General features: G+C 36.9%; 1 protein-coding gene across 1 annotated transcript; it reads left to right on the top strand.

The window, feature by feature from the left end:
• The first annotated feature begins 550 nt into the window (after positions 1-550).
• On the top strand, positions 551-26,966 carry LOC106062859 (sodium/potassium-transporting ATPase subunit beta-2-like). The gene is made up of 7 exons (XM_056038509.1): positions 551-767; positions 10,365-10,705; positions 16,877-17,007; positions 17,273-17,390; positions 20,801-20,985; positions 24,147-24,257; positions 25,563-26,966. Exons 2-7 carry the CDS (start codon positions 10,489-10,491, stop codon positions 25,800-25,802), a joined length of 1,002 nt encoding a protein of 333 aa, XP_055894484.1. The 5' UTR covers positions 551-767; positions 10,365-10,488; the 3' UTR covers positions 25,803-26,966.
• Positions 26,967-27,744: the final 778 nt, after the last annotated feature.

The following is a 27,744-nucleotide window of genomic DNA, read 5'->3' on the forward strand; positions in this document are numbered from 1 at the left end:
AACGCTGGTATGGTCAGTTAGGAGAGAAAGAGTTAACTCTATGATACCCGGATTGTATATTCAATATATTGTTATGACAGCTCAGCCACCCTGCATATTTTTTGACGGCCCCTCCTAAGCTCAAAAGTTTTGCTTGCAAGTTCCGCCACTGCTTTAAACGACAAAAAATAGTAGGCCTATGCTTATTAGGGCGTGGAGAGAAATAGCCCCTATGAGACCACTTGCCCGCATGAGACCACTTGCCCTTACCTTGACAGCGTGTCTATAGAAAATATTTTAAATATTCTTACAGAAACTATATACTTTTTACCCCCTCCCCCCCCCCACACACACCCATCTCCCAACCGCCAAGATATCTCCCTCATTATTTCTGTCTATACGTAGCGCCTCTGGAGATAACCCCAGAGCTACTACTGAGAAGCGTGCACCTTTTTATGTGCCTAGATATCAGGTCTATAGTTCGTTACCACGCCCCTGTTTAATCTCCTGGGTTTTTTTTAAAGAAGGGACGAAATATAATAGGGGAAAAAGTTAAATAAATAGAAGAAGGAAAAAAAATCACGCCGAGGTATCGAGTCTGTGTACTTATAACTGTAAGGTCTTTTATTGACTGTACGATTACGCGATATACGAGATTACTGTAGGGGTGCACAGTGCCAGAAAGACACCCCCCTCCTTCACACTTGTATTAGCAAGACTGACGGATTAATTCAACGCGTAGTTGACAGCTAGCTGTAGTGGATTTACGATTTTTTCTTTCTGTCAAGGTAAGAAATCCCTAATGACCAAGTTTAGTAAAATTTTCGATTTAAGAGTCATTGGAGCTCAGAGTCATTTGAGTTTAGATGAGATTTAGATCCATTTGATTTAAAACTCATTTGAGTTTAGAGTCTTTTGATGTAGGCTGTCATTTGCCTCAAGAGTCATTTGAGTCAGAATCAGCCGAGTAAAGAGTCATTTGCTTCAAGAGTCATTTGAGTTAGATTCAGCTGAGTTAAGAGTCATTTGCTTCAAGAGTCATTTGAGTTAGATTCAGCTGAGTTAAGAGTCATTCGTTTCTTCTTTTGGCCCACGTTGCAGATAATGTTTAATTTATAAATAGTAAACAAAATAAGGAGGGCCTTCCCTTTCGAGGAATGGAGTAGATGATGTAGGCCTGGGGCTCATGTTTCTATCGTCGACGGTTAACCATCGTGCCATGTTGTCAACCACTTTTGCTTTCCTAAACTAATGTTGGGTATCTATTAGAGATGAGTGGTCATATTTGCATCTTGGGGTTCAAAGTCCCTGTCATCAGCAGTATTGAAGTACATGACCTACGTGAGTTCAGCGGATTTCTCTCAACCTTGCATTTTAAAACATATAAGGGACTGTGTTCGTTTCTTAATTAGTTTTTTTTTTTTTTTTTTAAACCTCAGAATTTGCACTATTCAATTTTAGCTTTATCATCATAGGAATCCTTGGGCCTTAGGCCTCTTTTCTTTGCCTCTTTTTTGGGCTTTATGTGCCTCTTTTATGGGCCATCTTGCCTCTTTTGTGGGCTTTCTTTTTTCTTTTTAATAGGTTTTATTTGTTTCTTAATTAGTTTTTTTTTTTTTTTAAAGGAAACCTCAGAATTTGCGCTATTCAGTTTTAGCTTTATCATCATAGGAATCCTTGGGCCTTAGGCCTCTTTTCTTTGCCTCTTTTTTTGGGCTTTATGTGCCTCTTTTATGGGCCATCTTGCCTCTTTTGTGGGCTTTTTTTTTTTTTTTTTTTTTTTTTTATGTTTTTATTTGTAAGTTATCATAATTCACAAGTATTAAATCATAAACAATTGAAAAGTGATTAACCTAAAAATATAATAATAGTAATTGAAATGAACCCCCTAAAGACAGAAAAATGATACAAGTATCCTCTACTCCAGAACAATCAACACAATATCAGATATCCCTGACCCCCAACACCCTATTTCTGGAAAACTACATGAGCATTGTACAGGTATATGAAAATCAAACTAGATAATTCTCTACCCTAAAGTCCATTATTTTTCTAAATGTTAATTCCAAGTGATTAGGATCAAACACCTTATTATTATGTAGACATTTGAGCCAGCTAGCCCAAACAAGATTCCTGTATTCGGAAACAATAATCAAGTTAAAGTTATGTATCATTTTATTTTTTAGTTTTGGCAGCTTGTTTAAAATAATAGACAAGTTAACATTTACATAATTGCCACAGTTTGCTTCCAATAGGTCCATTACAGTACTTCTAACTTGAAGGAATAATGGACATTCCTAATACATATGTTTCTCATTATCAGCATTTTCAAGGTGGCATAATATACATTCACGGTCATTTGCCCGTCTTCTAACCATTTAATTAGTATCTTGATTAGTTTTGTATATATATATACATTAATTATTTAAGTGTAGAATATAGAGAGATCAACAATGTAGGTTAATTTGTAGCTTACATTCATCATTTATTTTAGCTTTTAAATATTTGAATAATAAATTGAGGTAATTTAGATAAAAAAAAGTTTCCAGAAAAGAAATAATGCTATTCTCCTCATCTTATTTTATTTTTTTTTTGTATTAAATAAATAAATTTTGACATAATTTATAAAAGCTCTGACCAGTGGCTAGCAATTTCCCTTGTTTACGAACTAGATGTGGTCTCCTTACTAGCAGAAGATATGTGGGCATATAAGTAAAGTACTGGCAGGCATACCATCATGCGCCCTTTCATAAAGGTCTCACAAATTACAACTGATCAATAATAGCCGTATTGTTGTATATGTTTTAATTAGGAGATCGCCTAAAAATGTGAAAGTACTAATAGATTACTAAAAAATCTTCGATTTCAGAAGCATTTGTCCACCTTTATTACATTGGTTACTTCAAACATCGAGGAAACTAAATCTATTGAAAAGTTAGCTCGGAAACCCCACCCCCCTTCTATTTCGCATAGAGCATGCTTTTATAAAACATGAGATTGAGCTAAACAAACACGATTGGTATCAATATTTTATTAGACCAGCTCAGTGTTTCCTTTTTTTGTGTACGGAACACTTCCCATTTTCAAAGAGTTTAGCGGAGCCCTTCGCTTGTTTTATAGGTCGGATTATTGACCATTTGTTTAAAAACATTATAATAGTTAAACCATATTTTAAATTTATATAAAAAAAAAACTATTCTGAAGTAGAGAACTATAATAAAATATACAATCGTATGATACAATAAATATAATAACCCTTTAAGTCCTACAACTATAAGGTAATGACCGATAATGACATGGTAAATGTAAATTGCGGGGTCCATGCCAGGCGCGGGGCCCGAATTGTAGCGATTGGTCTTATCGGCCAAAGGCCGGCCCTGGTTTCAGGTACCCATGACTTTGTTGGGCCTAGGAGCGTCCGAAAAATTCAAAATTCCAGATTTCAGCGGGATTCAAACTCGAGACTCATTAGCTCGAAAAGCCAAGCCCTTTACCACTCGGCCATCTGCCTTTGTAAAAAAAAACAAATCATAAAATTTAAATATTTGAAAAACCCTGACAAAGAGTACTTGAAACTTGTCTATCTTCAAGTTGTATACACTTTATCGTTATGTTGGTAGTGAAGAAATACTGTAAGATTTCTGTCTCTCAAATGAAACATTGCTGGTCTTTTCAATATTTTACAATCTTTCTATCTACAATAAAAACAAGCTTTGAAAATAGGCTTACAAGAGCACTAAAAAAGAAAAAAAAATGATCTCATCGGATTTATAGAGACATCAATAAAAACGCAAAACATCAATGAAAACCTCAAGTGCCTGACATCACAGTAAAAAAACAAACAAGGCTATAAAGACAGTTTGTGTGGAAACACAAACTCTAAATCGGCCTCCGAAGTTGTCCACCCAGGCAGGTAAAAGGCAGGTTTCAATATTTTCAGAAGGAACATCAGAAGGAAATCCTATCAAAGACAAATAACAAAGAAAAATGGAGAAAAAGGTTAACAGAATCTTGTGTGGTGCCCCAGCGGTCCAGCAGACCAAAGGATAGGTCAAAGTGAATGTGAAGTTAGATGTGAACCTGGCCTAACTGATGTATTATAATGAATATCTAATTGATCTAATTGTTTTGTAAAGGGTCAATTTCTTATTCAAATCCTCAAGAAAAAAAAACAACATTTCCGTAAAAAAAAATGTCCTTTGGTTGAGTGTTTCATTGTATCGAAGTAGCGCCAAACTTTACGCGATAATATGAAAAACTACTTATTGTTGTTTTAAATTCTTTCCAATTTACAAGTTTCGGACGTACGCTCAGAAATGTAGGTTGTTACGTCTTAGCCTAAACCTCCTGCAGGACGTCAATGGATAAGGGCATGAAGTGTTCGAATTCAGAATTATCGTGACGAGAGCCAGATGCGTACACCACAGACCACACAGCCGTGCTGCCTTTAAAAATGTTTTTAAAAAATTTCACTTGTAACATGGTCATATCACTAAAAGTGCACTACTTGACTTTATAAAGCTTATTTAATCAACTCATTAAAGACTTATTTGTTACATGACTTCCGATTGGTCAGGAATTAACTGTCAAAAACTGACTAGAAACTAACATGCTGCATCAACTGACTAGAAACTAACTAGCTACCTACATCAACTGACTAGAAACTGACTAGCTCCCTACATCAACTGACTAGAAACTAACTAGCTACCTACATCAACTGACTAGAAACTACCTAGCTACCTACATCAACTGACTAGAAACTGACTAGCTCACTACATCAACTGACTAGAAACTAACTAGCTCCCTACATCAACTGACTAGAAACTAACTAGCTACCTACATCAACTGACTAGAAACTGACTAGCTCCCTACATCAACTGACTAGAAACTGACTAGCTACCTACATCAACTGACTAGAAACTGACTAGCTCCCTACATCAACTGACTAGAAACTGACTAGCTCCCTACATCAACTGACTAGAAACTGACTAGCTCCCTACATCAACTGCCTAGAAACTAACTAGCTACCTACATCAACTGACTAGAAACTGACTTGCTACCTACTTCAACTGACTAGAAACTTAACTGAGTAAACTCTAGATCTCTAATACGACTTGACTTTGGGTCAGACCTAACTTGTGTTCGCTAGTTACCCGTTTCACTCTCTGTATTCACTAAATTCACCAAAGTGGTATCAGGTACAATAAGTTCACTATTTTATCTGTGACAGTACTACATTCGATTAGTTTGTTCATGTCGTGCTTTAGGCCTACCCTATCCCCTACTTTGTAGCATTGTAGACTTGGGATTATGTAGTTGAATTCTAGATTTTGTGGAGACCATACAGGGTGGCCACGATAAAGAGGCCCGAGGAGTCATGCGATCCAAGTTTACTTTACCTTACTTATCCCTTAGTCTGCTGGACCGTTGGGGCACCAAGCAAGACTCGTCGACCGTCTTTCTCCATTCTGTCTTTTGCCTTAGTTAGAACCTCTTTCAATGGCAGGCCCGTCCATTCTTTTATGTTGTCCTCCCATCGCTTTCTCTGTCTGCCTCTTCTTCTTTTTCCTGGTACTGTTCTTTGAAGTAAGGTCTTTGCGAGCCCCGAAGATCTTATAATATGCCCATATATTTTAAGCTTGCGTTTTTTTTACAATAGTTAGCAGGTCATCATGGGGTCAGATCGCTGCAGTAACCCTGTCTCTAATCTCTTGGTTTGTGATGCGGTCTTTGAATGTTTATCCAAGTTTATGGTGCACAATTTCAACACCTCACGTGAACTACGAAATGCTTAGTATGTTGCTGTTAATAATATTGGTTCTACTATTTTTAAATTAAAATTATGATAAATTAAAAATTACTTTTCTGTAAGTATATGTACTATTTTAATCATAGTAGGTCTCTTTTAGTTATACAGTCTAATATTAAATTGTATAATATCTGGTTCACAGATGTTTTGAAACCCACATGAACTTAGAGAAGAATGCAGTATATATAGGACCACAATTCATTGTGTATTTCATAATGATACCCTTAAAATCGGAAGTTTAAGCAGAATATTAGCTGTACAATAAAATCGACACAATGTAGTTTGACAGTGTTTTTCATGAACCTCTCTGATAAAAATCCTTAAAATATTTGTCTCCGAATTAAAACGTCTCATTTTTGTATTTAAATCTCTCCTTGAATGTCTAATTGATAAGGATTCTTCTCAACGTTTTTGTGACTGATAAATGCACTGATAAGACTAACTCAGAAACACACACACACACACACACACAGACTAGACCAACAGACGGTGTATTTTGAGAACAGAAGAATTAGGCCAAAACCTATAACATAGCATGCAGTCATGATAGAGGGCGGGGGCGCCAATACCAAGAATCCTATTCCGATAGTGACTAAAATAGCAAGACGATAAAACAAAACAAAAGAAAACACTTTAAAAAAACAAAGCTTATATTAAGCGTAGTTGTATCAATTAGTTTGGATCAGTCATGTAATTACATTTGTAATAGATCTAGACCAGTGATTCCCAAAGTGGTCTACATTAGTCCCCCCAGTGGCCTACGAAGATTTCCAAGGGGTCTACGAAAATGAAAAAATAAATTGGGGGTCCTCGATAGTGGATTTCATTTAAGCAGGTCATGACTTCAATTTTCACACCTCGTTAATGTAACTATTTCATTCACTTATAAATAGAGGAATAAATAAAAATTTAAATAACACTTTATACTCTCTGCATGTAACTAATGTTTACGAAAAAGAAATCTAGATTTTACAGCGTTGATTGTTTATTCCCATGTCAAATAAGCGGTTGTCTAAGGGCCTTTTTATGACCATGGCATTAAAAATAAGAATAAACTTTATAGGATCCTAAATGCTGCTGGTAAAATCATTGGCAAAAAACAAACCCCATTTGGGCAGCTGTTTGAGACAAACATCTATAAAAAAGATAACAAGATCCTCGAAATAAAGAGTCACACTTTGTGTCAGGATTTTGTGATTTTACCATCACAAAAGAGATACAAGACCCCGATAGCAAAGACAAACAGACACAAACACTCTTTTGTTCCCCTGGCAATCAAATCATTAAATAGAAACAATCTAATATAAACTTTTCACATGTAAATTATGAGTGAGTCTGGTATGAATGTAGATTTTTTAAAAAATAGTTATAATGTTTTGTTTGGTGTAATGCACAAATTGTAAGACAAATTTCCATACGGACAATAAAGATTATTATTATTATTATTATTATTATTATTATTATTATTATTATTATTATTATTATATGAAACCAATTACACTGGAGGATTATTTGAAACGATGCCACCCTGATAAAAAGATAAAGGTGTGCAAAAATTTCAAAAACTAAAAAATAAGGTTCAGAATAGACCCACAAAATCTCTGTTCGACATCATGTAAAGAAGATGATGGTTTGTGAGAGTCTTACAAGATTTCTTTACTTATAGCAAAATTCGGAAAGCACTATAGATAAAACATTGATTTTACCATCTGTTGAAATAGTTTTAAAAACTGTTTCACAATTATCTACATCTGATATTATGAAACAAATTTCTTTAACTAACATAACAGTTTAAGGGCACATCGGTGGGATGAGTTATATCATTAAAGCTGCAAACTGTTTAATGGTCTTCAGTTCCATATTTTTCCCCAGGGCTGACTCACGAAACCTTTCCTTGTTTGGGTATAGTTGCAAAGCATCAGAGGTTTGAGTTCTGTTTTCCTTCAGCTGGTGGGTCCTTCCTGCCCAAAAGCTTACTGGTTAAGTTACCAGTTATTCACCTTCGCCCCTTCTCCTGTTGGTGAAACCATTTCCGCGAGCCCATTATTTGAGACATCAAGAATTACAAGAGAAACTGCTCTTTGCGAAAACTTTTACAATGATACTGTGGTCGAGAGGCCAAGTGCGCTTGAACTTGGCTTGGCTTGGCTACCTAGAAGGGGGCTCGAGGTTCGACATCCGACTCGGGCAGAGTTGTGTTTACTGAGCGCCTAAAGGTAGCACGAAAACCAACTCCTAGATACCCCCTCCCCCCACTGGTCCACAAATGAGATTGGACCAAAGCGCTCTAAGCATGCTATAAGCATGAAAGTAGCACTATATAAAAAAAGCTATAAATACTTAAGGCAAATTATTAATATTTAATGTTTGAAGGACTATTTCATAGAACAACAAATTCCTATATGAAACATAATATCTGTACTAACGGATGATAAACATGAAAGAAAAAACACATTTCCAGTGTGTTTGGTAATTCCAGCAATACATATTAATTGTTAGTTTCATTGGTTTAAATTTGAATTTTATCAATAAAAAAGATAGATCTCTCTAACTTACAATGGGGTCTACGAGACAAAAAAGTTTGGTAACTACTGATCTAGACCATAGACTATATGATCTAAACTAACAATAATAAATCTGCGATTACAAATATTTTTACCAATCGTTTTCGTTTAAAGCAATTTCATGTTTTTAGCTTTCTCACTACGCTAAGATCCTATCACTGGTCTCACTACGCTAAGATCCTATCACTGGTCTCACTACGCTAAGATCCTATCACTGGTCTCACTACGCTAAGATCCTATCACTGGTCTGGACCAGTTGGGAAAGGGGTGGTGGTGAAAGAAGGGGTATCTAAGTGAATGTTAAATGCATTTATAAAAAAATGTTGCAAAACCTAAATTTGAACTCGAGGGCTCAAGCCAACTCACTAACCACTGTACTAGTAAAGCGCTTATAAAAATAGAAGATTTTATAGTTATCAATTGTTAGCTTCAAACTTTAAAGCGTCGACCTACGGTATTTCTCTCTGTAAGTATAAATAGGACTAATTTAACTTATACCACCAAATCAGTCAAATACAATTTCTTTCCCTTGTTTGATACCAAACAAAATACATTCTCACTCATTGTTAATTAACTAATTAGTTAATTTTTTAATTGACTTTTGTTTTGACAGGCAAAAGAAATATTTTTACAAAATTTCAGCTTGATCCGAGATTGGGTGTTGGAGAAATAAACAAACTTTTTACCAGACAGACAGACTGACAGGGTTAATCTAAGCTTTGTAAAAATAAAAACTAAATGATTTTCGTTTCGGTGTTCCATTCGCATTGATCAAAATCAAAGACATGCTTTTTTATTTTCCTTTCCATTTTCTGTTTCATTCTTTCTTCTTGAGAATAACCTATGATTTATTGCCTCCCCCCCCTTTTCCCCCCATGATTCTTCCGTTACCAGGAGCATGTTATCACCCGGTAACATATCTCCATGCCCTCCCCAAAGCCGTACATTGTGTGGTGATGTCGGTGTCAGTCGGAGATCGAAATCTGGTCACTCCCGTGTCTGCGGGTGACATAGTCTTTGTTTAATATGGAACGATTGGATGTACAAACGAATTTTGAAATTTAAATATAGTCTTTCATGTTTGTTGTATAGCTTCAAGAGTAACAAGTAAAATTTTTAAAAATACTTTAAAAAACAACAATAACAAAGCTGCATAATGAAAGGCCGACATCTTAGCCGCTGAGTTATTCAAGTACATATAAAAATAGACTATGATTAGTTTAAACTTTTGAACGAACGACCTAATTCTCGACACAAAGCTCCAAAATTTACTACATTTTTATATCTAACTATAAAACAAAACTAATTAATTATGACCATGTGATTTACTTTTTTTTTTCTATATTGATTCCTGTGTTGTCATTGACAATGAATAATTGTGCAAAGTTTTAACTAGATCCAGAATGGAGAGTTGAAGAAATAATAACAATAACCCAGACAGACATACAGAATGAGCTTAAATTAGATTTGTAAAAGACTGACAAAATGTAACTACTTTAAAAAAGTATGACTTCATTTAAAATAGTAAAAGTTCAACATAACATCTTGTTGCTCCCTGCGCGCAAACAGCCACCTTCACCTATCCCTTGGCCTGTTGAACCGTTGGGGCACCAAACAAGATTTGTCAACCGTCTTTCTCCATTCCTCTCTCCTTTTTTACATAATCTTTTTCAATAGCAGGCCCGTCCATTCTTTCATATGGTCTTCCCATCGATTTCTCTGTTCACCTCTTCTTCTTTTTCCTTCTTTTTCCCCGAAGGAAGGTCTTTGCAAGCTCTAAAGACCTTGTAATATGGCTATAGAGTTTTAGTTTCCGTGTTTTTGCAATCGCTTTAATAAACCTGTACAAATAACGCAAATATATAATATGTACAAACTTAATCATGAAATTTTAGTATTGTAATTCACAAATGCATTACATTGTTTTAAATCAATTTTTTTTGTTATTTAAATCAAAATCAGTACTATGAACCTTACTAATGAATAATGTTTGGCTACGCCTATGTTTTCAGGTGTCAAGAACCTCGAGTCTTAATATACCTTACCGTCACGGCTGACAAACTCTAGCCTGGGAAGTTCCAGGCGCTGCCTGTTGCATGGGTCAGTGAGTTTGTGAGACATTACAAGTTAGCCAGCATGGAGAATGGAAGTTTCGATACTTACAAGATGTCCTCCAGGAAAACGGCGTCCCTGGCGTCCGGCTACACGACGGCGAGCTCAGCCATGTACCAGAGTACCCTCTATAGCCAGGGGATCGTGACGGAGACACTGGGGGACCGCTTTCATCAGACCAGGCTGTGGCTTCGAAACCCTGAGGATGGGACCATGATGGGGAGGACACCACGTGACTGGAGTAAGTTTGGTCTCCTTGTGACATGAGAGAGGTTCACGGACAGGGTAAAAGAAAGGGAACGAAGAAATATGTTTAAAAAAAAAATACTTTATAAAAAAAAGAGCTTATGTAAAGGGAAGAGCTCCACACTTACAACTATATATTTAAATAATGTAGAAGTTATTTCCCTTTTTCGATATCAAACATTATGATTAATTACCAACAATTGACTTATTGGTTAATTTTGTAAAAAGTTGATTCATGTCTATGCAAACTGTGCTAAGTTTCAACTTGATCCGAGAATGGGTGTGGAAGAAATAACGTTAACAATTTCCATATACCAGACAGACAGACAGACAGAGTGAGTTAATTTAAGTTTTGTACAAAAAAAAGGGCCAATTTTGAAGTGTTTTGTACCAAACAGAGCTGGTTTCTTTGCCAATGAATAATTGTGCAAAGTTTCAACTTGATCCGAGAATGGGTGTGGTAGAAATAACGTGTTCAAAATTTTTACCAGACAGACAGAGTGAGTTGAAAAAATCTTTGTAAAAATGGTTTAACGACGATATAGTGCGCCTTTCAGACCTTGCGATCTATAGGGCAGATAATGTAAAGGTTATCTTTTACTGTAGCTCAGGGCTAACAACAGCGTCATGTGGCCAGCACAACGACCGACCGCCTTTGCTTTACCAAATAATAGGCCTACCAGTTGTGTGGGCTCAGGAACGTCCTAAAAATTCAGAATTGTTAGCATTCACCTAGAATCAAACCCGAGACCTTTTGATTCGGAAGTCAAGCGCCCCACAACAAAGATGATATTCCTACTAAATAATGTTTTTAAAAACATATTGCTCTGGAATGCCTGGTAGTTTTCAGATGAGGAATCTTCTGCTTCTCTAGTAGTTCAACTACTTTGTACTGTACACTTGCATATTATGTTATCTAGAATCTAGGTCTAAATGCAACAAAATGAAACCCAATAGTTTCCGTAGATGTTTTAAAAATATGTTTTCCTTTTAGAAACTTAAGCCTTTCTTAGCCAAAAAACACACACATACTTCAATACGTATTCTCATACACACATATAAACTTACACACAAACTCAAACACACACACACCTAAAGTGTCTTAAAGCTACTGCACTTACGACTGGGTGTAGAAACTACACGCATGGATTTTTTTTATCATTAGTTGGCCCCCATATGTAATCAATGCACGAGTTCTTACTGACAAGTACACTTTATATTTTTTCATTGTGTTATCCGCCATTACAGCCCCTTACAAATAAAACTAGTTTTCTTCAATCACAGTGTAAAAAAAATCACACGTGATTCTGTCAATAATGAAGTTTGGACGTTGTATTTATGTAGACTTTCTAAAAACATGTAGAACAGGGCCTTCTTCTTTTCTTCTTCTGTTTGTTTTCAGTTAGGTCGCCTCAGGTGTCTTAACATTGAGCGAGTAATGATATACAGGTACAGGCTTAGTCGTCCAACAGGCAAGGGACTAGACTGCCTTTAGACTCTCGTTATGTTGTATAAGGAAGGCCAGTTTTAAGTTAGTGCAGACCCTGTGCAGGCTTTTTATAGAAGCCTCTGGCTGTCTATACCATCTTTCGAAGGCTACAATAAGAATGCAATACAAATCATTGGCTAAAACAATCTAGTAGCATATCATATATGTGGACAAAGGCGTAGAGTAATTGAGAAAACTTGCAAAGTACTTCAGAATACATGTACATGCAGAGTACTTGTAGAATACACGTAGAGTACATGCATAGTACTTGCAGAATACATGTAGAGTACTTGCAGAGTACTTGTAGAATACATGTAGAGTACATGCAGAGTACTTGTAGAATACATGTAGAGTACTTGCAGAGTACTTGTAGAAAACACGTAGAGTACTTGCATAGTACTTGTAGAATACTTGTAGAGTACATGCAGAGTACTTGTAGAATACACGTTAAGCACTTGCAGAGTACTTTAGAATACACGTAGAGCACTTGCAGAGTACTTGTAGAATACTTGTAGAGTACTTGCAGAGTACTTGAAGAATACACGTTAAGCACTTGCAGAGTACTTGCAGAATACATGTAGAGTACTTGAAGAGTACTTGTAGAAAACATGTAGAGTACTTGCAGAGTACTTGTAGAATACATGTAGAGTACATGCAGAGTACTTGTAGAATACATGTAGAGTACTTGCAGAGTACTTGTAGAAAACTTGTAGAGTACTTGCATAGTACTTGTAGAATACTTGTAGAGTAAAATGTTTGTAAAATGTTTTACTTATTTCGGATGTTCCTTCAGAGTTGAAGATAATTACTTCCTAATCCAAACCTCCCGCAGGACGACGGGGGATGGGAGCGGGCAGGGTTTGAACCCGGGACCATCGATAAGTCCGAACGACAGTCCAGCGTGCAAACCGCACGACCAGGCACTTGTAGAGTACTTGTAGAATACATGTCGAGTACTTGCAGAGTACTTGTAGAATACATGCAGAGTACTTGTAGAATACACGTAGAGCACTTGCAGAGTACTTGTAGAATACTTGTAGAGTACATGCAGAGTACTTGTAGAATACACGTTAAGCACTTGCAGAGTACTTGTAGAATACACGTTAAGCACTTGCAGAATACATGTAGAGTACATGCAGAGTATTTGTAGAATACATGTAGAGTACATGCATAGTACTTGTAGAATACACGTTAAACACTTGCAGAGTACTTGCAGAATACATGTAGAGTACTTGTAGAATACATGTAGAGTACTTGCAGAGAAATGCGCCTTCTCTAGTAAATGACTTTTCAACTCGCCAACTCTGACGCCAACAGCCGATAAAAGAAGAAAAACAAAAGGTGTATAAAGATTCTCAACACCGGAACGTAGAACAGACCCCCCCCCCCTTTTTTTTTCTTTTTTAATTGGCATGCACATTTGTATACATTTCTCTTCAGGTCGTTATACTTGCTGCTTTCATTGAGTGAAGTGTCACAACCTTAACTACAAATAGTTCGACTTCTTACAAAATAGAAGGCAACGCTTCACTGAGATACACATCCAGGCTTTAGATCCACATGACACGATTATGAACTTTTATTTCGATTCGGTTTTCTTTAAACTTAAGAATGTATGAATTTGTTAACGAGTAACAGAAGATCATATCTTGTGGGTTTTTTTTATTGCCTTTTATGATAGACACGAAGCACTGGACTAGATTACTATGAAATAGACAGGCCAACGACCTGATCTAGGTTATTAACTATTTTCATTGCTGTTCCATTACTCTAACAAATGGAAGCCAAGTATAGGTATATTTGTAGACCATTCCTTGATCAGATAACAATTAAATCCCTGATCAGGTGACACTAATGTCAATAGCTAGAAAGCACTCATTTCACTAGGGACCCGGTGGCTGAGTAGTTAAGCGCTTGGCTTCCGAATCTGGGGTCAGAGGTTCGAATCTCGGTGAAGACTGTGATTTTGGATTTCGGGATTGTAAGGGGCGCTCCTGAGTCCACCCACCTCTAATCTGTACCTGACTTAAGTTGGGGAAAGTAAAGGCGGTTGGTCGTTGTGCTGGCCACATGACACCCTTGCTAACCGTTGGCCAAAGAAACAGATGACCGTAACATCGATCTGCCCTATAAATCCCAAGGTCTGAAAGGGGAAACTTTACTTTTAATCAATGCACTGGTGAATGACATTCAATTAACTATTCTGATGACACTCATTTCAAGAGTTAGAAAACAATCGGATCTATTCAGATGACTCTCAAATTCACCGACTTCACTTTCTTTGTGTTTCCGTCTCTTCGGACTTGGTTGCATTTGTCCCACTCTCAAAGTCAGAATCGTCCGTCATGGAGGGCAGGATAGGCTTATCGGAAAAAAAACACGAAGTTTTCAAGGGATTTTTTATGGTTCTAAGAACATTGCACTTGGCGAGGATGAAAAAAGAAAGACACGTATAGGCTATATCCTGGCTCATATTCACATAACCGCTACGATTCAAACACATTACTTATCCTTCTAACTTTGAGAACTGTATTTATCTAAAGTGCGTTTAGAAGATACACTACGGTTCGGAAAAAAAACAACAAGGTTACAAAGATAGTTTGTATGGAAAGACAAACAAAATATCGACCCCCGAAGTAGTGCACTCAGGCAGGTAAAAAGGCAATATTTTTAGCAGGAGTATCAGGAGCTAAGAACTGTGTTTAAAGTGTTGCCAATTCTATTGTATTGTTAGGCCAACATACGAAATGATACCACACGATACTGAGATATATTAATGTTTTTATCTTATCTTGTAAAATATAATAACTAATGTTATTGAATGATTATTTAATTGATTATTAAGGTTATTATACGCCTGAAGAAAGAAACATTTTCCCTTTGGTTATATATAAGTGTGTATGTATTGTATAACTTGCAAAATACGAAACGTATTATTAATTGTTGTCTTAAATTATATTTGACTGATATGCATATTAAATACATTCTTTCTCTTTTAAAACAAACACTTTATTTAACAAAAAAAAATTTAATAATAAAAATATTTTTATAGCATTATTTTAGAAAAAAAGCAAAACCTTGTATATAAAAGTTACAAAAACGTAAGTGCGATCGTATGAACCTACAAATGAAGTCCACCGTATATTTCACTTTAAACAGTGAAAAGTTCTAAAAATGGTCTATTTAAAAAAAAATTGCTTGCATAGTACATTTTAAAAATTAAACATTTCGCTTTCAGAAAAGAAAAAAAAAGCCATTGCATCAGAAATTTAAAAGATCTAAAATTTCATGATGTCGCATTTTCAATATCTTTTCTAGTTTTCGCGATCTAAACGGGACGGACGGACAAACAGACCACTACAGCTGTTCTATCGAGTAAATTCGTTTTCAAGCAAGTATTCCTGCTACACAATTAGAATCTCTGATCATAAGTGAGACCTCTTCGCTTAATTTAATCAAACAAAATACCAATAGCGAATGGAAATTATGCATTATGTCAGCATCCGAAAGATCATTCTCAACACTGGCAGTGTATTGCTAGAGTATACAGACGGAATATCCCATAGAGGTCAATGAATGGATTATATTGCCTCTTGTTGTATGACTTGACTTATTAACAAAAGATTTCTTATTGACGCCGATGGACAGAGGCGTAGCTAGGGTGGGTGGAGGGAGGGGGAAATTTTGAAACCCGCTAGGCGTCCACTTGAGGGGGGCCCAAATGAGTGTTTTTTTACATTAAATATTAAGTTTTACGCAAAATGCAGAGGCCCCCAAAAAGGTCAAGCCCCCCCCCCACACACACACACCCGGGCCCCTATATGATAGAGCTAATTCCTAGCTACTGGTGTTGGCCAACTTTTTCAGGAGCGGGTCAAAAACTTGAAGAAACAATTTTTGCGGACCATTATAAAAAAAAGAATAGGCATACAAAGAAATCAAGTTTCGGAATATTATATATATAAAAGTTCTTATGAACGAACTTGGTTCTATAGAATATGGCCGACACACTTATTTGCTGCAATATTACTTGAATGGCTCAACTGGTATTTAAAAAAATATTTTTCATTGTGAATTAAATTGCTTTTTAAAATTTTTAAGCTATAACGAAACATGTGGTGGGCCGAAGTTAGCCCACGGGCCGTAGTTTGCCCATCACTGCTTTAAAGTGTCATATTAGAACACTAACAGGAGAAGGCAAAGGCGAGTAACTGGCGCCTAAACTAGTAAGCTTCGGACAGGAGGGGCTCGTTAGCCATAGCTGGCTACCCACCTAGGAGAAGGAAAACTCTATGAATTCAAACCTCTGCTGCCTTGCAGATATCCCCAATCATGGCAAAGGCTTCGGGAGTCAACCCTGAGGAAAAATCAGGAGCTGGAGATCCTAAGGCAGTTTGCAGCACCCAGTGCTGCACTCTGGCAGAACCTGAGACGCCGCTGACCCCAAACTGAATCGGCACTGCCGTTCCTTTGGACACATCAGCTGCGTGGAGAGGGGGGAACTGATGTGTGGGTGACATCGTTCATACCACAGCTAATGCCCAGGCATTCATCTCATTTCCATAAATGATGAGTTAATCCATAGTCGCTTCGTGACTGATGGAGGCCATAGTATTAGAACATCATATTTTCATTTCTCTGTTTGTAAGAGGGATTTTGTGTGTGTGTATTTTTCAGTTATCTACATTTGTAGCATTCTGCTCTTCCTCATTGGCCTGATCGGAATATCCGTTGCATTTTGTGCCATCTTCTACTGGGCAATCAACTGGAACAAACCAACGCTTCAGGGCGCCAGCAGCATCTTACAGGTAAACAATAGTACAGCTAAAATAAAATAAAACGTTGTCTTACGGTCATGCTTATAATCTCTTAAGAAAAGATTGTGATAATCTGTGCTATTAGACAAAGTAAACATACTTAGTATCAATATAATGCTTTTTTTATTATTATTAAAGTTATTTTGTTTGTTACGTACATGTTAAAAGATAAGCGCTTATACCTTATTTTGATATTGTTGTACTTATCTCATGGCCCAGGTGTAGACTTATGTTTTTCTTAAATGTCTACTTATAGACTCCAGGAATGGGCTTCAGGCCCCAGCCGGACACTAAGTCAACTCTAATCCAGTGCTTCAAGGGTGTCATGGAGACCTACTACCACATCATTGACCACATCGAGGCCTACGCACAGTGTAAGTTAGTGCAATCAACTAGAGGCCATTGGTCATGTACAGCCCTTATAAGTTCTGGATCCGTTTTATAAGGGGAGACTATTAGGGCTGTATTTTATGTGTAGCACTGACCTTAATATCTGTTTGACCGTGAATACTTTACAAGTGTTCTGAGAAAGTGTTTCTTCCACTCTTTCATCCATTGTATAAGGGCTCCATGGGCGTAGCCAGAGGGGGGGGGAATTGGAATTTAGTGACAGATTTTTTGCTTTGATTTTGTTTATTTTAGGTTAGATTTTAATACTAAACTATCACTTGCCCTAGCACAGCAAAGGAGGTTTTGAGTTTAAAACCCCCTACCAGGGGTTTTTGAGTTTAAAACCCCTACCAGGGGGCTTTGAGTTTAAAACCCCCTACCAGGGGGGTTTGAGTTTAAAACCCCCCTACCAGGAATTTTCGCAGTTAAATTCCCCTCTTCTATATAAAAAAAATGCAAACGACGATCCCTCAAATTTCACGAGCACAGTTAAGGAAGATTTGATTTTTAACCCCCCTCCAAAATTTACGATAACCCCCCTCTTCAATATAAAAAAAGAAAATTACACACTCAAAATTCTATGAGCGTAGCCAAAGGGGTTTTGAGTTAACCTAAACCCCCTCTTCATTAGGGTTTGAAGCTAAAAAAGTACCTCTTCAATACCCGGTATAAAAAAACGCAAATTACGCACTCAAAATGTTATGAGCGAAGCTAAATGGATTTTGACTCAGTTTCGAGTTTAACCCCCCCCCCTCCCCTCAGCAGGGTTTGAAGGTAAAAAATACCTCTTTAATAATAAAAACAAAGCAAATTATACACTCAACATGTTATAAGTGTATTCAGAGGGGCTTTGAGTTTTAAACTCCCCTCCAGTGGAGTTTGAAGCTAAAAAATACATCTTCAATATAAAAAAAAAAGAAAATTACACATTCAGAAATCGATAAGCGTAGCCAAAGGAGTTTTGAGTTTAAACCCCCTTCAGAGTGGTTTGATGCTAAAAAATACCTCTTCAATATAAAAAAGCAAATTACGCACTAAAATTATTTGAGCGTAGCCAAGACAATTAGGGGTTTTGATTTTAAATCCCTCTCCTACAGATGGCTTTTTTTAAAGTTTATAACCCCCGCCAGATGGTTTTGAGTTTAAAATCCCCCTACAGAGCGTTTTGAGGTGGAAAATCTCTATCTTCAATATTATTCTAAAGCAAACTACAGTTACTAAATTCTACGACCGTAGCTTAATGGGTTTGTGAATTAAAAAAAACAACATAACTCCAGAGATTTTTTAGTTTAAAACCCCCAACAGATGATTTTGACGATAAAACTTCACTTTTCGATTTAAAATCTAAAGCAAACTACAGTCACTTAATTCCAAGAGCGTATTCAAGAGAGGTTACACATTTCTACCAGTGGCGGGGCTCCATTAATAAAGTGCAGTGAATAGTCATCTGCCGAAATTGAAAAACACTAAATGTGGCTCAACAAAGATGGCTAAGACAGATCTCTTAGGAGTCAGTTATAGGGATCGAGTGTAAATCAAGGAAATCCTATGCCGAACTGGGAGTCGACCCCTTAGTAAGATTGTGACAGAGCGTTCTCCGACAAAATGAATTAGGCATAAGAATAGTTGCGATGACATCCTAGTACAACTTGGCGCCACACATTCATGGAGGTCCTCAGAGCAGGTGGGAAAAGGCTTCAGACATTACCAGTGACAGATTTTTGTGGAAACAGCTTGACGGCAAATGCGCCGAACGGCGCGGGAGGGTCTAAGTCAGTAAGAATAGCACATTAGGTTTTTTGAAATAAAACTTTTTTAATAGCAGGAAAATGCACTGTAGATACCTCAGAATATGCATTTTGTTGGCTTTCAATATCAGAAATAGTGCTTTGCGGCGGGGCACCGCCTCGCGCTGGGGGAACTCCTAAGGCTCCTCCAGACCCCTTTGCTGGCAGTGGCGAGAGGTCTACAATTTTTCACTAACTCCAGGAAGAACATATTCTAGGGCACAATAAACGTCTTCCGAAAGAATGTAATAAAGATTATACACACACACACACACATAAATATATTTTTCCGCGCGGGGAAACCCCCCCCCCCCCCGAAAAAAAATCCTGGCTACGCCCATGAAGGGCTCGACCATTCAAAATTGTTGTATTCATTTAAACACGTTTCTAGTGCCTTTCTTCTTATGTCTTGGTTCTGTTCCTTGAAGGAAAGTCTTGACAAGTCTTATCGCTTATAGTTTCAAGGTCCTAGTGACGTCACATCAACGTTTCGATCGTTTCTGAGTCATTTCTCACTTTCAATGCTTTGTCATTAGGTGATCAGTTGCCACCAGAGCTTCATTACGTCATCGCCATCCCCTCATCATTACTACATCACAGCAGTATATTATTACATCATCACCAAATCTTCGTTTACCATCACCAAATCTTCGTTTACCATCACCAAATCTTCGATTATCATCACCAAATCTTCAATTATCATCACCAAATCTTCGATTATCATCACCAAATCTTCAATTATCATCACCAAATCTTCGATTATCATCACCAAATCTTCAATTATCATCACCAAATCTTCAATTATCATCACCAAATCTTCGATTATCATCACCAAATCTTCGATTATCATCACCAAATCTTCAATTATCATCACCAAATCTTCGATTATCATCACCAAATCTTCGATTATCATCACCAAATCTTCATTTACCATCACCAGATCTTCATTTACTATCACCAAAACTTCATTTACCATCACCAAATCTTTGTTTACCAACACCAAATTTTCATTTACTATCACCAAAACTTCATTTACCATCACCAAATCTTTGTTTACCAACACCAAATTTTCATTTACCATCACCAAATCTTCATTAACCATCACCAAATCTTCATTAACCATCACCAGATCTTCATTAACCATCACCAGATCTTCATTTACCATGGTACTATTCCTTGCAGCAAGAATTAGAACATCTAGTTTTGCGGTTATTTTTATTGCTAAGAGTCTGGAGATAGGCCTCAGCATTATTCATACTCTCGATGATAATAAGCAGCCACATCTTCAATATGTCATCATCTTAACCAGATTACATCATCACACATCAATACTACATCATCAACTCAAAAGCTATCTATCATCATAACGTTATCTTCAAATCATCACATCATATCATCATCACATCCTCACTATGTCATCACTACTTTATTGTCATCACATCTTCACAATATTATCACCACATCGGTACTACATAATCACCAGACCAGTACTTTATCATCACAACATAATCACTACATTAACCTCATCATCACATTCTCATTATAGTTTCACCCCATCATCTCTGGTTTATTAAAATTATTTCTTGCTTCTTTTATGACCAATGTAGATTACGAGAACGAGCTGCAGGTCGGAGATCGCTACATGGACTGCAGTGAAATCAGAGCGCGAAGAACAGAAGACTTGGACAAAGTGTGCACGTTTGATCCCATGGTCTGGGGTCAGCTATGCGTAAAACAACAGGACTTTGGTTTTGATGACGGCCAGCCATGTGTTCTCCTTAAATTAAACAAAGTTAGTGACATGGATTTGGTTATGTTAAACACCCCAAATTTTCTATACAGATTTACCTAGAACACTCTAACCTAAAGAAATAAATCTTGACTATTTTGTCTGTTATAATATTTTTTTTTAAATTCACATTTGGGTAATAACTAGCATGTACGCATTACACCATAGAAATAAAAATATACACCATGGAAGCAATGCAATTTGAGATAAAGCTGGGGTGTAGTGTATGTTGAACTATATTTTAATTCTATTTTTCAAAAGAGATTCAATATATTAACAATGGAGGAGTAGACCAGTCTAACAGCCGCTTAAAGTCTTCATAAAACAGAATTATAACTTTATACATAGCAAATACGTATAAACAGTTTGGAATAAAAATAAGTTCAATATACAACATTAGCGAACATAAAGTTCCATTCCAAATTTGTGTTCGTATTTTGTTCTTCCACACACAAACTGACACGTAGACACTAACACAAGCTGACACGTACACACACACACACACACAGCTCACACGTAGACACGTACAAAGCTGACACGTAGACACGCGCACACACACGCTGACACGTAGACACATACATAGCTGACAAGGGGACACAAACATACTGACACGCAGGCTCACACAAGCTGACACGTAGACTTACACACACATACACACACAAGCTGACATGTAGATACACACATACTGACACGCAGGTACACACAAGCTGACACGTAGATACACACATACTGACACGCAGGTACACACAAGCTGACATGTAGATACACACATACTGACACGCAGGTACACACAAGCTGACACGTAGACATACACACACACAAGCTGACACGTAGACTTATGCAAATTGACACGTAGACACACACACACACACACACACACACACACACAAGCTGACACGTAGACATACACACACACACACACACACACACACACACACACAAGCTGACACGTAGACATATACACACACACACAAGCTGACACGTAGACATACACACACACAAGCTGACACGTAGACATACGCACACACAAGCTGACACGTAGACATGCAAATTGGCACGTAGACACACGCGTACGCGCCAACTCGTAACACACACACAAGCAGACTTGTAGACAAGAAAACCATTGACGTAATAATTTTATTTTTTTGAAGTAACGTCTGTATTATACAAGATAAGATAGACAGACATACAGGCACATAGATACACACACACAAGCAAACACGTAGGTGTGCATCATGGGCGTAGCTAAGGGGGAGGGTTTGGGGTTCAAACCCTCCCCCCCCCGAAATGAAATCCCCCCTCGGGGGGGGGGGAGGGACGGAATTCAGGGACTGATTTTTTGCTTTCATTTTGTTTATTTTAGGTGAGATTTTAATACTAAAGCATCACTTACCACAACACAGTCGAGGGGGTTTTAAGTTAAAAACCCTCTACCAGGGGGTTTAGAGTTTTAAAAAAACCTACCTGAGGGTTTTGAGTCAAAAAAAACCTATCAGGGGGTTTTGAGATAAAAATCCCTCTACCAGGGGGTTTTGAGTTTAAAACCCCCTACCAGGGGTTTTGAGTTTAAAACCCCCTACAGGGGTTTTGAGTTTAAAATCCCCTATCAGGGGTTTTGCAGTTAAATCCCCCTCTTCTATAAACAAAACTAAAAAAAAATGCAAACGACAATCCCCAAATTCCAAAAAAAAACAGCTAAGGAAGATTTTGACTTTAAAATCGCATCCAAAAATTACGATAAACCCCCTCTCAATATAAAAAAAGCAAATAACACACTCAAAATTCTATGAGCGTAGCCAAAGGGGTTTTGAGTTTAACCCCCACCCCCCTCCAGTTGGGGTTTGAAGCTAAAAAGTACCTCTTCAATATAAAAAAAAGCAAATTACACACTATAAAATCAATGAGCGTAGCCAAAGGGGGGTTTGAGTTTAAGGGTTTTGATGCTAAAAAATACCTCTTCAATATAAAAAAAGCAAAATTACACTAAAATTCTTTGAGCGTAGCTAAGCTAATGAGGGGTTTTGAATTTAAATCCCCCTCCTCCAGATGGCTTTTTTTTTAATTTAAAACCCCTCCAGATGGTTGTGAGTTTAAAATTGCCCTACAGAGCGTTTTGAGTTGAAAACCCCTCTCTTCAATATTATTTTAAAGCAAACTACAGTCACCAAATTCTATGACCGTAGCTAAATGGGGTTTTCAATTAAAATAAAAACAAAAAACTCCAGAGATTTTTTAGTTTAAAACCCTTCAACAGATGATTTTGACGATAAAACTTTCCTTTTCGATATAAAATCTAAAGCGAAATACAGGCATGTAATTCCATAAGCGTAATCAAGAGAGGTTACAAATTTCTACCAGTGGCAAGGCTCCATTAATAAAGTGTGAATAGTCATCTGCCGAAATTGAAAAACACTAAATGTGGCTCAACAAAGATGGCTAAGACAGATTTTAGGAGTCAGTTATAGAGATCGGGTCTAAATCAAAGAAATCATATGCCGAACTGGGAGTCAAACCCTTAGTAAGGTTTTGACAGAGCGTCGCATGAGGTTCTCCGACAAAATGAATTACGCAAAATAAGAGTTGCGGAAACAGCTTGCTGGAAAATGCGCCGAACGGCGCGAGAGGGTCTAAGTCAGTAAGAATAGCACATTAGGTTTTTGAAATAAAACTTTTTAATAGCAAGATAATGCACTGTAGATACCTCAGAATATGCATTTTGTTGGATTTCAATACCAGAAATAGTGCTCGGCGGCGGGGCTTCGCCCCGCGCTGGGGGAGCTTTGCGAGCTCCCCCAGACCCCGTTGCTATCGAGGGCGGGGAGTCTACAAGTTTTCCACTAACTCCAGGAAGAACCTATTCTAGGGCACAATAAACGTCTTCCGAAAGGGTCAGAATGTAATAAAGATTAATTATGTACACACACACACACATATATATATTTCCCCCTCCCCCCCCGAAAAAAATCCTGGCTACGCCCATGGTGTGCATACACATTCACACACACACACACAAACACACATGCAAGTAGACACACACGTAAACTAGGAGACACACTGACACTTAGACACACACAAGCTGACACGAAGAAACACACACACAATAATGTTCGATACACTAAGACGAGATTTGCTTTAAACGACAAGAAACAAATATTCTTTGACAGGTGTTTGACTGGGTGCCGGAAGAGTATACCAACGAAACTGTTCCTGACGTCATCAGGGATGACTGGGATCCTGATGACCCCTGGTGGATTCATGTCCGTTGTGACGGAGATGTACGTATGTTTTGCTTGTTAAAAAAAATGAGTTTAAAGATAGGTTTAGTAGACAGGTTTTTTTTTTCTACAAGCGGAACCATTTAGAAAGTTCCTAATCTTGTCAATCTAATTTGAAAAACTACACTTAGGGACATAAATAATAGTACTCTTTTTGAAATGTAAATTATCAATACTTTTGTATTTTGTACACCCTTGTCTTTTATTGTTTTGTGACTGTTTTGTCTTGTTACTGTTTTGCTTTTCTACTGTTCTTTTTTATTACAAATTTCTTTCTTGTTTTGTTACTCTTCTGTTTCTCTCCTCTTTTGTTTTTATTCTGTTTTTTTTTTCTTTTACGGTTTTATTTAGTAATCGTTATTATTTTGTTACTGATTTAAAATGCTTTTTTTTTGTTACAGATAATTAAATCTGTTTTGTTACGTTGCTGCTCTAGTTTGTTTCTGTTTTGCTCCGTTACCATTGAGTAATTGTTTTGTATTGTTAATGTTTTGGTTTTCTGAGTGTTTTGTTTTATTGTGATTTGATGCTGTTTTATCTCTGTTTGTTTTGCTTTTTTTTTTTACTCTTTTTTTTGTTACAGTTTTTATTAGTTAGTTTTTTTGTTACAGTTTTTATTAGTTAGTTTTTTTGTTACAGTTTTTATTAGTTAGTTTTTTTGTTACAGTTTTTATTAGTTAGTTTTTTTTGTTACAGTTTTTATTAGTTAGTTTTTTTTGTTACAGTTTTTATTAGTTAGTTTTTTTTGTTACAGTTTTTTTTTTTGTTACAGTTTTTTTTTTTGTTACAGTTTATTTTCTATTCTGCCATGCAAGGGCGTAGCTAGGAATTTTCCATCGTTTGTGAGCCCGGGGGGGGGGGATGTTGTCCTCTTTGGGGGCCCCTACATTTTGCGTAATATTTAATTTTTAATGTAAAAATAAAAACACTCATTGTGGGGCCCCCTCTTAAGGGGTCCCCGGGGGGGGGGTTCAAATTCTCCCTCCTCCTTCCCCACCCTAGCTACGTCACTGCTGCCATGTGATCATTAGGAGGACGTTACTCATAAGGCCACAGTTTTTAATGGCAAAAATGAACACCTCTTAGTTTAGAATAATTAGGCCTAGTGATGACACCTCTGTCTCAGCTCAACGATCGCTGCGGCCTCCCGTCTTTACTCTCGTTAACAAAAAGATTTGAACTCGGCTTCCTTTCCTTGTATGATCAGTATTGTTTTTAAAATAGAGAATGCTATGAAGAAAATCTCTCAATTAGTAGATCATTAAGTACTTTGACTATCAGCATTGTTTGTACGTGTTATTTCAGGATGATTCCACCAGAGAAAACATGGGAGATCTCCTGTACTTTCCGGAGAAAGGTTTCCCTTTCAAGTACTTCCCTTTCCGGAACCAGCAAGGTTATAGGTCGCCGTTGGTCTTCGTCAGGTTCGACAACCCGAGGCCCGGCATCATCCTTTTCATCACGTGCCGTGCCTACGCCAGGAACATCGTCCACGACAAGACAGAGAAGATGGGTCAAGTCAGTTTTGAGCTCATAGTGGACTAAAGTGTCACCTGGCTATCACAGCATTAGACTTTCTGTGCTACGTTGGTTACAGTTTTCAGCAGACGTAGCATGTGCCAAGGTGTAGATCCGTACGATACCGAATATGGTAACGGGAAAAACAACTTTCACGAGAATCCAAACAACACACAACAGGTGACAACAGAAGTGAAATAAAAAAGGAAATAATATTTTTTAGAAACAATTGGAAACTATGAAACATCAGAACTGAAATTAGATCCGAAATGATTCTTGACGAGGTTCACTTGTGCTTTTAAAAAATGTTTAAGTTTCATTTTTAAATTTCAATTTTTAATGTTTATTATGAATGCTTCTTCTAAGTTTGAATTTCAATTCTTTGTTGACATAAGCACAGGGGAAAATAATTTTCAAATTTCGCATTTTTTGTAAATAATTGTTTTATCTATATTTTTGCTGTCTTTATTAAAATGTTGCTGTTTTTTCCTTGTAAACGGTCAGCTGTGTTTCTGTTAGCGACAACAATTTATACACTATCCAGCCGTAATGTTCACTCAAAACTAGATTTGGAAATTATTTTAAAAAATATATTTGTTTATAATGTGAATAGTAAGGCATTATTCAGAAATACATTGTGACTTTAAACATAGTTTAAACCAACCAGCACAAGGGAGATAAACAGTACATAAATGACTTATATCCACAATGATAAGTATGTTTTTTTTTATTTTCATGGTTTACTTCCCTTTGGTTCACAGCGGTCTCATGGACTAAGAATCTTATAAATATTAACTACTGGCTACTGGGAGTATTGTTGGCCTCCTTAAGACGTAACGCCTATGGTTCATCTCGTAGATCCTTTTTCGTGTGACTGTGGAGCCCTATTTTGGAGAGACACTCCCGATCGATACGATATTATTTCAACACAAATAAAAAACAACAACAAATACGACAAATCAGTAGGTCTGCCTTTTCCAAAATGACTTCATACATTCACCATCACTTTGCTATTATGTTTTTAAAAGATCCAAATCGTATGCTTGAATTACCATGAACAATGATTCTCGAGTTCCACCCTTTACGGTGTAGGCTTAAGGCTAACTGTATTCATGAATTGTTATACGTGTAAATAAGAACTTGATTGTAAAGACGATACATTGATCATGTAATAAATGCTATCATAATATTTGCATTGTGTGATGGATGTTTATTCTGTACTGAAGTCAACTGTAGATGATTGTTAGATTTCACTCAATTACTCAGCAAGCGTTTGGGTTTCTTGTTCGGGTGTATTCAATGTAGTTGAACCACAGTACATAAATATAACACACATCGATTTTAACTAGTGAAAAGATGTGGTCAACACTGATGAACAATGAATAATAAGTTTAATCCAATAAAAGGCCAGTCAGAGTCTCTGTCAAATCAAACACGTCATTACCCAAGAGAATCTTATCGCTAACTGATTTTTCAGTCTCTAACCCAAAATATCCCAAGCGTCTCTATCCCGTTCAATATACGTATTCTATGGTGCGTGTCTAACTAACTAAAAATGTAAACAAAATGCCTAACAATTGAAGCACCGTTCCAATGTTTACAAGAACGAGCATCGACATAGTGTTTTGTATTGTTGCAAGAAGAGTCAATATATATATATGTGAAAAATAAAACTAGTAAAATTGTTAAAAAGAATATATGTATAAAAAAATAAGTCTTTTATTATATGTAATTGAATCGATTATTTTCAACCAATTATGTAATTAATTTGTAACGGATTCAAAATATAAATAATACATTTGTGAGGTTATAAATAGTTGTACCAACAGTATTTGTTTAGCGCAACTTCATGTTTTTAGGTTATCTCAATGCCCTATGGTCCAATCACTTATGTGGACAATTTGATGGTCGGGGTTGGGGAGGAAGAGATAGTATCTGGAAGAAGAAGGTGTCCGTGCAGGCTTTTCAA

This window comes from Biomphalaria glabrata, chromosome 8 (genome assembly GCF_947242115.1).
Source record: "Biomphalaria glabrata chromosome 8, xgBioGlab47.1, whole genome shotgun sequence".
Classification (NCBI taxonomy): Eukaryota; Metazoa; Mollusca; class Gastropoda; family Planorbidae; genus Biomphalaria; species Biomphalaria glabrata.